This window comes from Delphinus delphis, chromosome 5 (genome assembly GCF_949987515.2).
Source record: "Delphinus delphis chromosome 5, mDelDel1.2, whole genome shotgun sequence".
NCBI lineage: Eukaryota > Metazoa > Chordata > Mammalia > Artiodactyla > Delphinidae > Delphinus > Delphinus delphis.
The window spans coordinates 112,383,645-112,397,873 of record NC_082687.1 but is presented as its reverse complement, the minus strand read 5'-3'; the positions used below and the strand labels follow the sequence as shown (position 1 = coordinate 112,397,873).

General features: G+C 39.4%; 1 protein-coding gene and 1 pseudogene across 2 annotated transcripts in view; both read right to left on the bottom strand.

Moving 5' to 3' along the window:
* The window catches only part of ANK2 (ankyrin 2), a 242,204-nt gene that overhangs the window by 39,781 nt on the left and 188,194 nt on the right, over nt 1-14,229 (bottom strand). For both annotated transcript variants that reach the window (XM_060012911.1, XM_060012912.1), the window contains 6 exons: nt 9,639-9,863; nt 7,865-7,963; nt 6,718-6,872; nt 3,957-4,168; nt 3,448-3,652; nt 1,229-1,325 (listed from right to left, as the gene is read on the bottom strand). In XM_060012911.1, the coding sequence (XP_059868894.1) occupies nt 1,229-1,325; nt 3,448-3,652; nt 3,957-4,168; nt 6,718-6,872; nt 7,865-7,963; nt 9,639-9,863 (993 nt within the window). The remainder of the gene's footprint in view (nt 1-1,228; nt 1,326-3,447; nt 3,653-3,956; nt 4,169-6,717; nt 6,873-7,864; nt 7,964-9,638; nt 9,864-14,229) is intronic.
* LOC132425662 (ER membrane protein complex subunit 3 pseudogene) lies at nt 12,280-13,112 on the bottom strand (annotated as a pseudogene).

Here is a 14,229-nt window from a genome sequence, read left to right as displayed (position 1 = left end):
TTCCTCTTTATACTGACTGAACTATACTTTATTCACTGCTTCTTCAATTGTCTGAAAAACTTAAATTATTAATACAATAACATAATAACTCATGATTTCTTGGTCTATCCTACAAGGCCTTCTGTATATAATGTTGTTAACCAACATTCCGGCATTATTGCTGAATTATAGACTCCACTGTTGCCAGCTCCCAATGCCCTTCTGCATCTTTGCTCATGTTACCATCTTTTCCACTTTTATATATCTGCCTGTTAGGTTCCTACCTATCTCATGAGTCACCTCTTCTCAGACATCCTCTGTGACCACCCTGATGCAAACACCCTCCTCTGAATTCTTTTAGTACCTCTTTTGTACCTTTCCATTCAGAACTTGTCATTTTCTGGCATTAGAACGTGGATGCCTGAGTGGCAGGGCACACTGACACATAGAACCGGAGACTCAAAGTTGAGCCCTCTGGGTGGCTTGAACTATAAACATGTGTCACCACACCCATCTATTGCTGTGCACTGTTATTTACGCATCTATCTTTTTTCCCCCTGAATAAGAATTTAAGCTTTAACCACTCTCAACTTCAGTTTTCTCATCTGTAAAATGGACATAATGCTTCTTGCCCTTCTTAAGTCACAAAATTATTGTAGTAATCAAATTAAATAAATGGGAAAATGCTTGGCAATCTATTAACAATCATGCAAATGAGAACTCATATTAATAAACTGAGTTAGTGTATACACATGCAATAAAACTAAATAGCTTAAGCTTTTTAAAGATGTGTGATACATAAGTGGGCAATATGTAAATGTGCTATGATGCGTAAGCATCAACGAAACCTCTAAACTGTTTAAGCAAACCATGATATGCTTTGTGTTTTGGTTATCATTCTGTTGGAAAAAGTAGTTCAGGCTATTTTGTTGACAGCAGGAAATCTATCATTCCTAAGACTTTTGGGACCGGAAAAATCAGCAGTGGCTGCTAAAACCAGAGTCTGGGTCATACAGTAATAGCCAACAATCATTTATTTTCTTTAGATTTTAATCTGACTGGCTGTACTTTGTTATTGCATTATCACTGTTACATTTACTGGCAGGTCTAGTTTATAATATGAAGGTAAATGCAGAACATATTTAAAACCATACCAAAAAAATGACTTTTAAAGAATGTAAGGAACAAAATAAAAGACATCGGGGGCACACAATTTCACAGTGGGTTTTTCTGTGCAGTATGATCATACCTGGCAGACACATTGGTTGTAAAGGAAACACATTCATTGACAAATGTTAATGGCGTAGTTCCTGTAATATCTTCCCACTGAGCAGGGGTGGTTCCACCTGAAATAATATGATTGTTGAAAAAAATTAGGCAAAATTCCAGACCCTGCATTGTAAAATAAAGTCTTTGTGGTAGTGGCTATGTTCACTCACCCTTCGAGATGACACACTGGAAGCAAAATGACTAAAAACTGTATGCTAAAAAATGACGCATTGAAAACAAACAGCAAACACCACACTTCATGGAACTAAATTTAAGGGAGGTCATTTGAATAACTGCTTCAAATTACTAGGCGCTCTATTCTCTGCTGACATTCTAAAGCTTTTATTGTAATTGCTTTTATTGTAATTTGAATTATATACAATTGATGATTTTAAAAGATCCTTTGACCAAGCAAGGAGCTGAATGCTTTGTTAAAACAAAAATCCAAATATTCTCTTGTTCTTTAACTTCATATTTTATGCAATTATTTTCAAGAAAGAAAACTTCCTCTCAATTTGTAATTGAAGGCTGGCAAAAAAAGTGCTTGGAAAATATTAAGAGCTCAATAAATACTGCAAAGTGAATGAGCAAATGACTGAATGCCAAAGGATGACCTCTGTGCACAGACAAATCACTATGGAGGGTGATGCTGACTTTTATTTCTACTGAGAAATTAAGTTGGCATAGATAGGACAAAACTGTCTTCAAGCACTGCAGGAGAAATATACGTTTGAGATGAAAACCAACTTTGACTAAGGTTTCTTAAAGAAGGGAATGAGTTATCAAACAAAGGTCATGGAAACTTATTCTTGGAGGCCTCTAAAATATACACTGTAAGCAGAACCATAAAATATAACTGAGCAAAACACAAAAATCCAAACACCTAGGTTAACATATTTGTAAAAATTAATAGATAAATTAAAGAAATTGTTTACTACAAATCCATCCAAAGACAGAGGGCTGGAATAACTAGATCAGATGGTGCCTAGGCCCAGGTGGTATCTTCATTTTGTCATCTATAAGGGCAGGATGTACCATGGACATTTTTCAATCTGACTTGTTTTGCAACCACACTATTATGCTGCACATTGTAGGAAGGTTAATCATATACACATGGACCAAAAAGTATGGGAAAGATACCCAGGAATGCTATGTAATAACCAGAAATGAGTAATTGGAAAGAGGCCATAAGTGAAGCATATGATTTCCCACTACCCTCATTTTAGTCCATGTACTTTAAAATTATGTCATATTATTAAACTTATGCAGTGAAGTCTCAGTGATTCGCTATCAAGAGTACAGAAAAAACATTAATGAGGAGGAAGAATGAAAGAGAGAATAAAAAAAGGTTAAACATTTCTGCTAATATGAAGGAGAAATGAAAAAAAATTCTAAATACTTAAGCAAGCAGAGATGGTCATTATTCCTACTGACAACAGTATGAATATTTACTGAAAGCCAACACCATGTAGTTATTGTTAATTAGGGATATCATCAGCCAAATTGTGTAGTTCTAACACAGGCTACTTGTGTGGATTTTTCACCTCTCACCATTTGTGGTGGTATTATTGGCAAAGACGACCAATATTCTGGGAATGTCTTTCTGGAGTTTGGTAGCTGACTAAAAGCTATTACAACTTCCAATTGAAAAGACCAAAATTCAGTTAATCATTAAAAACCTTCATTTTGTTTTTCCAAAGTTAGTTCAGCACATCAATGATAAAGACATAACCAATTCCTGGACAGAAAAGTTTGAATTATTGGGTATAATTATTCAAGATATTATTTATTTTTCAACAGGTATAGGATGATGTCTTCAAAGAAGGCTTAAAGCTTGGGTTTTGAGGAATATGGGCTTGGGTTTGAATCTCAACTCTGCTACATATTTACGGTATAATCTCAGGCAAGTTATAGAATTTCTCTCAATCTTGGTTTCCTTTTCAGCAAAATAGGATTAAAGTTTCCTCACAGGGCTACTGTGGAGATAAAAACAACAATGTATATGAAGTGTCTAAAAGTTTCGCATACAGGCTTTATTTAGTAAATATTAGCTCATTTCCTTTCCCCTAGTTAGAGTGCCTTTCCTGAATTAATGCATATAACCTTGCAGGCATCTTACGACCAAAGTAATTTAATATTTACAACAATCTAAGTTTCTTCTTTCAGAACTTTCTACTACAGTAGTCACGTGTGACTCACCTGTGATGCTGCATAGTAATCTTAAGGTTGGTGCATCTCCCCCAAAACCATTCAACATGACATCACTTGAAGCTTTGGGGACAGGAATGGTCATGGTAATTGGCTTGTGAAATTTTCTTCTTCTAGGTTCCAAAGTGACTATAGGGCTGAAGGTAGCTTTGTTGCCTAGGATCTTCTTAACCAACTCACTGTGCATAGGTTGAGCCTTTTAAAAGAAAAAAAAAATTAAAATAAACAATATATCATTATATTCCATGTCAAATTTCTTAATGCATTGCTCTTTATTTCATAAATCAGTTTTCTGGCTTCAAATATGGCAACTGAACGTTTACTACTGTTACCAAACACTCATCTAAAACTTTACGAGACGTATGATCTCCTAGGGCAGCTTTTGCTCACCCAGGAATAATTTGATTCTTTAACCATTTTAATTCCCATTTGAAAAGTTGACTTTTAATCACTGGAATAAAATCCATGTTCGGTTAACTTGCATCTTGATGTGGGCATACCTGTAGGCCTACACGGATCCGCTTGGTTAGTGCCCCCTCTGGGAAGACGGCCTGCACCTGGGGTACCACTGTGCTGCTCAGCACGCCTCCCTCTGGGCCAATCAGGTTGCTGTCCTGTTTGATGCGAGACACCACTGCAAAGTACTGTGGGAAGTCACGGGTGATGATGCGGCAGATCCGTTTCTTTTCTAGGTCTTCCGGGCTATCCAGCACTGAGACAAGAAATGACCCTTCTTCATATAGCAAGGATTTCCTTCTGAAAGCATTCTAGCAGACTCACTGGCATAGTTAATAGTGAACAGGTGTTGTAACAAAACACTTCCTTTTTTAAATAATAGGAAAATTTAAAAAGTAAGGCTATCCTAACAACACCCAAAAAATGACTGCAATCTTTCAAGACCTGTCAGCATTTAGCTGGCACGTTTTCTCTCTTTGTGGAAACTAGGTCTTTCCAGGGCACTGTGAAAGAAAAGCATCTAGTTCCAGATGCGGTATTGCAGGGCTGCCTTTGTAAATGAGGGGGTTTGAGGGCAAACCTGGAATGAAAATGAACCTGTTCTATTCTCAGCTCAACATGACAGAGAGGAAATTTGTTATGGGCTCCTTTTCTTTGCAAATTTCAAAGTTAGCTCAAAAACCAGTTATTGTGGTTTTAAGAAGTAATATGGCCCTTTCAGTTCTCAGGGGAGCAGTGCATGAATAAAATCTGTCTTGGAAGGGTAAGATTCGTGTTTGTGTGTTCATTCCAGTGGCATGGTTGTCTCTGAGATAATCACTGTGGATATTAAAAAAAAAATCAGTGACTACAAATTCAGGGATTCAATATTCCCCTGAAACCATTAACTTACCAAATAGATCATCTAACATCAGGAGAATGGGATAATGTGCTCTTTATAAATTGTATTAGCGTAGATATGTAGGGCAATACAATAAATCTGACTGGTTTAAAATGCTGAGAATTTGAACTAAGTGGATCACTGAATTTTAAGGGATTATGGGACTTTATTCATTTTTAGAAATCATTTACAATTCTTATAGAGGCATGAACAGCAATCATGTTTTTTCTTAACTACTGAATATAACTAGATAGCAAAAGTCAGAAGTCCCAGGATCTGATCATTCATGATTGAAGATCGATGCACTGGCAAATACTAGCTTATACTTATAAAAGAACAGGTTACCACACATAATGAACATAAAAATATACAAATCCGATTCTCTGTTTTAAAATGAGCCTTTTACATATGTAAAAAGTTATAAGAGTGGGTCCCCATCCAAGGATAAGATGGCAGTGTTAATGACAGGTAAATACTTCAGATGGAAATATCCTAAACTAAATGCAAGCAAAAGAAATGGTTTCAAGGAGTAGAAGCAGCTAAATACTGCACAGAACAAGCCTTATCAGTAAGAATCCTGATCTTTTCATCTTGCGTGGAAGATGCTGACCTACACATCTAGAAGGCATAATTTCCTCTTCCATCCACCTCTTGGATAGGGTTAGCCTGGCCTCTCTTCTTACTCAGCCTCAGCAGGGTGCAGAAAGAAATGTTAGAGCAGCTGCTGTCAGGCTACACTTCACTATTCGTGAGCCATACCTGAAGCTACAGCCGGTGGTCCTGGAAGACTAATAAAACTTGACACACAGCCACACAGCTGTGTGTCTACCTCTGTGCAGACTTTGGTAGGCTCTTGGCACTTAGGCAAAGAACTTGCCCTATTTGTGTGTACATAAAGTGCAACATATCTGCCGTTATCAGGACTGAGAGATCTCATCTCTGTGCAACCTCGGGAGGCCTAAGAATGAGGCACCTCCCTCTAGTCAAACTAAGATATTTCAACCTGGGGCTAAATGGCCTAAGCTGGATTTGGGATTTACAGAGATTAAAGCCCTAATGAAAAATAAGTTCCTTAACTATATGTGTAGGTTTGTATATGAAATTTAACCCTAACGAACTCCCTGTTCAAACTATATATAAAGTGTGACTGAACTTAATTTTCCTATCTCCTTAATAGAAAGTTAAAATTTATATTATCTTATAATGCGGTAGTTATGGTTATATGTAGGTCTTCCTACAGAAAAGCTTAACACCTTTTATCAGTGTCTTAAATATCTAAACGTTCAAGTTAGGCATTTTTTAAAACCATGGATTTATTATCCAGTATCAGTCGTTTTGTTATGAAACGAAAATATCTATTCTATCTCACGTTTTAGAAAAGTTTACACTAAAGATAGAGATGGGCTGTATCTCTTTATTAAAATGAGATATTTACTATTAACGATTTTATTTTCCCAAATGTAACAAAAGTAAGACTAGACAAATATATTGTATACTCCAACGCATCACCATTGGAACATACCAGAATACTTGCTGTGGTAAAATAACAAAGGGACACATTTGTTACTAAACCAAACTTGGGTCTGCTTACCCTTGTGCAGTAGAGCCAATCTACTGACACCAGGTTGTGGTGAAGGAAATTGTGGCGTTTACTGCAGGTGCCAAACGAGGGGTCTGGGCAGCTAATGCTCAAAAGACCCAGACTCCTTGTTTGGTACCTGCAATAAACACTGCACTTCCCTTCACCACAACCCGGGATCAGTAGATTGGCTTTACTGTGCAAGGGTGAGCAGACCCAAGCTGGATTAGGCAACACACACACACACACACACACACACACACACACACGCCCGTAGGACATAAAGAAACGCATCATTATCATGCTTTCGCTTCAGAGTTCTTTTAAAACATTTAATATGAAGTACCTTCATCCATGCCATTAAGGATTTCATTCAGTTCATCTTCAGTGTATTCGCAGTAATGCTCTTTCCAGCTGTCCCCATTCTCACTGCGCAGGACAACCAGTTCCCTCTCTTTTCCTCGAAGGGCAGCAAAATGAGGGATCTCCACGATCACAGGCCTGACACAGTAAGGCAGAACATTCAGTGTGGACAGGAGCTAACCAATATCGAGACAAGCACCTTGACTCTGTCTGTTGCAAAGTGACCTGGAATTCTTCTCTTTCTGGGGACAGGGACCTAGTGGGCCATCCTCTGAAGCCCTGAGGCTAGCAAATGGTCCCGCGGTAGCTAGCACTTCACCTCAGGGGCACCAATCCTCAGGGCCACGCTGTTACCTTAAGCCAATGCTATTTCTCTGTGAGTGCATGTGGCATTCTGGAACTTCTCCTTTGATAAATGTAAGGATAACACATTTAACCAAAAGAAATGTACATGCATATCTATGAGGTGTGCCAATCACTTAAAATGTTTTCTACAAGGTACAAAATGACAAAATGGTTTAAGAGGGAAAATGGCTCATACGCTGTGTAATTTGATGTGTTGTAAATGAGGAGATGTCAGAAAAGTCAACTACTTGGTAACTAGAAAGACATGCACTCATGGGATTTTTTTTCCTTCTATTTTCTCCATTCAAGAAAACAATAGGCATGTGTACACAGTGTGGCCCTAATTGAGCACCTCAGCAGGCAGCCCAATTTGTGTCCAATGCCTATTATATTCAGGACCCAGAACATGCACTTCCCTACTGCTTTTTAGGTCACTCTCAAAATTTAGAGAGGCTTTTGATTTTTCAGTCCAGGTTGCTTTGATACAGACTCCAAATTTACCATAGTCACATCGTAACTAGCACATAGTACAACTAGGCAGATCTCATGCTTTAAACGAAAATGAAGGTCACAGCACTTTAAGGAAAAAGATAGAAAAACATCACTCGAAAATAAAAGTCACATACCACAAGGGTCAGAAATGGTCCACTAAAGATAGGTTATACAGAATTTAAATCATAGAGAGGGACATGTCATGGGCACAATGACAAAAAGAGAAATCATATTGCAGAAGAAGGAGAAGAATGGGGGCCAGCAGCCATCAATTTGTTTTAAGTCACTCCTACCCAAGGAATTTGGTTCCAGGAGGCCCCAGCTGAAGGATGCGGCTGACCAAACTTTCTCCCTCATTAAGTGGGGGAGGAGCCGTTGGCAGGTGAAGTTTACTGAGTACATCCAAAGCAGCAGTGAAAGAAAGAACATAAGTAAGCTTCAGGTGTTGTTTTCCACAGAACCCCAGCGTCACCAGCTGATGAACAGGGTGAAGTTTGGTTTCACACTGCATTTGGTTCTGCCCCCTCCATTGGTCACAAAGAGCAAGAACAGAGACCCAGAGTGTACAATGGAGGCGTGTGGAAGGAGGGAGCATGGGGGTCAGATCTGTCCCTACTTAGGTTCACTGCCAGGGCATGAGCCAAAAAAGAAAAAAAATATGCTCCACTGGAAAGACAGAGCTGTTGGGGATACAGTAAAAACTCTGACTCCATAGCGAGGCCAGAAGTTTTCATGGATATTGCTCAACAGATGTGACGAGTATTCAAAAGCCTACAACTACCTGCACAGGAGGGAGGGGAAAGGACTTGGTACATACAGAATGAAAGGAACCACTGGGGAATTACTCCAACCATAATGGCATCTTCTGATGCAACCCAGAACTTCACAGGCTCCTTCTAAATCGCTGGTCTGTCTGATAGGACATGGGGGGTGGTTTCCATAATTGGGAAATACAGACACACCCCTTTTCACGTGTGAACGTAATTTGGAGCAACCTGTTAACAGTTTGCTCCAAATTACAAGGCTTTAGAACATTTCCTGAGTTCTAAAGCAAGAAATCCTCTCCCCAGTATGACACTGGCAAAGCAAGAGTCCACGATTCATAGGATGTTCTCCCAGTTCTTGAGCACAAAGAGTTGAAATGACAAGACTTAAATACAATTGATTTGTTTCAAAATATTTTGAAACTTGTCCCCCTCCAAAACTTCATTGTTTTGTCAGTTTTCAGCAGTAGCTACTCACTTCTTGGCATACTGAGATACCACTTAATATAAGCAGCCATACAAACAAACAGAAGAGAGAAGAAATGTTTATTTCTGCTCAAAATTGCTAAAATGAGCATGGCGAAAGTTATTCTTGATTTGGTCCTCTTAATGAACACTATGCCTAAATAAAATGCCAGTATAATTATAAGACTCAAGGTAGCAATTCTGACAACAGAAAAGACAAATCACATAGACTAAATTTTTGGATGTTCTATAAAGAACACTGCTCTCCAAAGTGAAGATAAGGATTCTGTTTTGTAACTATACAAGACTTTACATTTGGAATAGACTAGTACAGTTGACCCTTGAATGACTAGGCAGGTCCACTTATGCCCTGATTTTTTTCAATAGTAAATATTAGAGGACCACACAGGCCGACTCTAAGGTGTATGCAAAGTTTTGACTGTGTGGAGGGTCAGCACCTCTAACCCTTGCATTGTTCAAGGGCCAACTGTATTTGTTTCTCTATGACTTCACCACTTAAATCTCAGATTAAAAAAATACCTACCATCGACCAAAACATGATTATTCATATTGGGAGTCTAGCACCTACTATCACATTCAAAGAGAAAGAGTAAATAACAGTTAACCTGAATGTTTAATCCATTAATGCCTTAAAATAAGAGGCATTTAAGTGGAGTCAAGCATTGAGGCATTACTTCCAATTCTTAAAAAAATTTCATAGGGGCCAATCTTCTTTCAAAATGTTTTGACGTACCTTTTTCCATTCCATCCTAGTGATTTCATGTGGAGGACACAAGCTCATCGGTGACTAAGTGGGAGGTTTATCAGAAACCCTTACCCAAGGAACTGAGCACCCGAAGGTCCGACTTCAATCAGGCGACTGGCCAGGCCTTCTCCTTCCACCATTGGAGGCATTGTCGCCAGTCTATGGCGTTTGACCAGTCGGCAGGTGACTCGTGTTGGGGCAGTACATTTCCGAGGCGGAATGATGATGCGGAGCCCATTGTGTCTGCATCCTCGCATAGCACCACCTCGGGCGTCCACCATAAAACTAACCAGGAAACTAAAAATTAAAATAGAAGGTTAGATGTGTTTAGAAATATCAATGGCAGATAAACAAGCTTTGTCAAGTTATTTTTTTTCCATAATGCTCTGTTCTTAAAACATCTCTTTTTTATTTATTTGCATGGTGGCCAAAAATTGCCCTTAAAAGTTATTTTACTTTATACCAATGCCTTTATTTTAATTTGGTTGTTGTTTTAATTTTTGTATTTTTTGATCTGTAGCTAAAGAAGAGTTCTAATTTTTTGGATAATGGTAATATTAAATATAAATTGTAAATTAAAAATATATCCAATTGACTTAGAAAGTAGAATGAAATTATGTAAAGAATATTGATTAGTTTCCTTTTGTTATCAATGCAAATACTTTTGCTTCCTTCTATGTGTGTCCTGAAAAATCCATATTTTGAAATAATATAAGGATAGAGCAGAGGGGAAAGACTAAATTGCAGCTTTTCTAAGTAAACTCAACTTGACTTTTAAAAATTACATCTTGTCCAGATCATTTTAGTATAATTCTATGACAAAAAAATTCACAGGCCTTCTCCCAAGATCAAACCCATGTACATGCATCCTGCTCCGACATCGGCTTACACAGGATGCAGGTTTTTAACTCATTACGTTCTAAAAATAAAAAAGAGGAAAAGCAAAGTAATCAAATGTTTTGGATAGAACCAATTTACTGGTTAAAATGCACTTTTCCACTTCTTACGTAGAAATCTCTCTGCTATACCTTTTTTTTTTTTTTTTTTTTTTTTTTTTGCGGTACGCGGGCCTCTCACTGCTGTGGCCTCTCCCGCCGCGGAGCACAGGCTCTGGACGCGCAGGCTCAGCGGCCATGGCTCACGGGCCCAGCCGCTCCGCGGCACGTGGGATCTTCCCGGACCGGGGCACGAACCCGTGTCCCCTGCATCGGCAGGCGGACTCCCAACCACTGTGCCACCAGGGAAACCCTGCTATATCATTCTAATTGAAGGGGTAGATAGGAAACAAAGATTATAAATACCCTCTATTCTGGGTTTTGAAGTGGGAAAACCTGGGCTCATTCTAATGGAGGATACCTGTGCATCATGATTTTCCCCAAATTATAATAAATTGAATATGGAAAGTCATAGGTAGTAATTTAGAAATGTAAAGGCATCTATTATTTTTGCTCCTTTTTTGCCAAGCTAATTACTTGTAAATAGGGGAATAATGATCCAAGGTGACTTGGTTTGTTTATTTTAAGTGTACCAAGAGAAAGGGTTTGTCTGAACTTTGAAGTTGTTTCCTTTGGGCTGTTTCTGCAGCTTAGTTTGAGTTCTTCTCACTATGTTAGTGTAACACTCATTAAAGCCTTGGAAGCACGCACTTTGTCAAGGAGCAAAAATTAAACCAGGCAATCTGATGGTCATACACATAGACACAAAGACACACACAGTGTGCACACCCTTACACAAATAACATTACTGTCTTTCCCAATTCTCCTTGCATTTGCAAGCTTTTTATACCAAAACAGAAAGAGGAAAGCACCATACAGGTGTATTATGGATCTACTGATAGCTTAACCAGCACAGAACTATACCAGATTCATCACACCTAGACATTGCATCCATGACAACATGTAAAACATTTCAAAGATATTTCATCAAAGTAAGTTATGGGATAGAAACACAATACATTTATGTTATTTTTAGATAAGTGAAGGAAAAATACCTTAGCGTCCTCTTTATAGCAGAACACAACTCATTAAGCATGCTATTAAACAGAAACCCTGTTGCTAGTAATACAAATGGATGTGAAGGAGCCCAGACTGCCTGTCTGAAGCAGGTCGTGCAGGATGAGACCATGAGAAGAGGCGACACACTTCTTCCCACGTGCAGGAGCCGGTCTAGACCTACCAATTCATACCCAGTCCTCTAAGTTTTTAGTATGTGGCACAAACTGGGGAGTATAACCAACAGTTAAATCCTGAAGTGTGGATATTTCTGGTCTTTATCAAATCACAATGAGAAAATGTTGGCTGCTTTTCTTATTACTAGCGTTTAAGTAGGCTTTTTTTTTTTTTTTGGATCCCAAGAAAACAGGAGTTTACTGTGGTTTAGAATTCAGAATGACTGTACATAATAATTAGGTTTAACTGACAACACTTTTTTTGAAATTTCTGAATTTTTGCTAAGTTTTATATATTATCACTAGCTTGAGTTCCCCCCCTCTCTCTTACTTTTATTACTAGAGTCACCAGAAGGAAAATTTAAAATATTTCAAAAAGAGCTGTTTCTGGGCAGGTCACCCAGCACACACTCCTAATGTTTCCTCTGGTTTCAAACATAAAGGGGAACCCGGCTCAGACAAGGACAATCCTTGCTGCACACCCGCCGGCTCATGCATCCCACTTTTTATTCCGAGAGGCTCTAGCTCAAAACAAAAGTTACAAGGTTAAGCGCTACTCCGAGTTCCTGACACAGCTAAACCCTGCTTCGTCTTCAAAAACATAGAAGTCTGTAATTCCTTTCTGAACATGCCTTCGAAGTGGAGGTCTTTGGCCATGAGCTCCTTTCTGACACCATCTAGTGCCCACTGGTGGTCCGTCAGCTCCAAAGCCTCCCACTCTGTCTTAAAAGCTCTATTGATGTCTGCGAGCATGGCCATGGCTGCTCCAGTCATCTGTTCCTGCATTAGCCGTGACTGGACAGCAGCATTATCTTGGCCCAAAATCACAGAGTAAATGCTCCAAAGTCCAAAGACATTGAGGAAATACCAGGATGCAGAACTCACCCAGGAGGCATCTAATGTGAGTAGTTCAATTTCTTGCTGTAGCATAGGCTTAAAACAGAGGGTCCGTGGAAACAGGACCTTGGTTATGACAAAGCCTGAAAATGCCATGTTGATCCATCCACCAATAAGAATCAGAGGGAGGACATTTGTGACATTGCCTTTCATCATGTTGGTGAGCATAGTGGGATCAGTCATAAGAGAAGGAGGCACAAACTTCCTTTTAGTTTTTTGAAAAAACCCATCCTCTGGGCTGTTGAAGTAATATTTTCGTGTCAGGAAAGACTGTTTGGGAATTTTTTTCCATTTTCCCTGAGGACTCTGCTTCGAATTAGGACTTGACTGTCAGAGACTTGTTCCTGGGTGAGCTTCTTGTCACTCTGCAGCAGGATGGACATGTAGTGGCAAATCATGCCCATGAAGAAGGTGATGATAACGATAGGCAGGACCACCCAGAGGCAGATGTTGGAGTCGAGCAGCAGCTCTGGTCCTGCCATTTTCACAGAGAGCCGGCTCCTGGCCGGCTGTAGCTGGGTTGATCTTCACCGGGGCGCGGGCTGTGGGGCTCCTCGTCAAGTTCGCCTCTGGGCCTTCTCACGACCCTCAGCCAGGTGAGCCTGGGACAAAACCACAGCCTTGGCCCTTGTGCCCTGCCCGCCGCCAGGCCGCCAGGCCGCCCACTAAGTAGGAATTCTTAAAAAATTATTTTCTATTTGCCTTTTAAAATGCACTATTGCTCAAAAGAATGAGAGAACTGGTAACACTTCTAGATGACTATAAAGGTTTCTTTTCCATTTTACTATTTTCTTTTGACTATGATATTTATGTTGATTTTTATAAAAACTAGAAAAAAGTGACTTAAGTTTCAACCAGTGCTGTTCCAAACTCATTGCTACATTTCTGACTTTCTCTACTTTCTCTGATTTTGTTTCATCTTTTGAATACTAGCAGCACTGGTGAAGAACAGGGACTCAAACCAGTAAGGAACTATATATAATACATCTACTTGATATTATCAATCTTCAATACTATTTGTACCATGTGAAGGCATTTAGGGAATTTCCCAATTCATGTTGCATGCTGTTACATTTCCACTATGTTTATTCCAGTGATGGCTTAGGGCCTACATAACATCTCCATTTAGAACATCTTCTAGAGGTGCAGGATAAAGCAGGGGGCCCCAACCCCCGGGCCAGGGACAGGTATCTGTCCATGGCTTGTTAGGAACCAGGCCGCACAGCAGGAGGTGAGTGGCAGGCAAATAAGTGAAGCTTCATCTGTATTTACACCCGCCCCCCATCGCTCGCATTACTGCCTGAGCTTCACCTCCTGTCAGCATTATGGTGAGTTGTATAATTATTTCATTATATATTACAATGTAATAATAATAGAAATAAAGGGCACAATAAATGTAATGCGCTTGAATCATCCCAAAACCATCCCCCTGACCACTGTCTGTGGAAAAACTGTCTTCCATGAAACTGGTCCCTGGTGCCCAAAACATTAGAGACCGCTGCTCTAAGGAATGAATTGAAGTAGCTATGTTCTTGGCTGTAACAATGTTAAAGTAACTATATGTTTGATTACTTTCTCTGATTTTGTGTCATTGGCTGA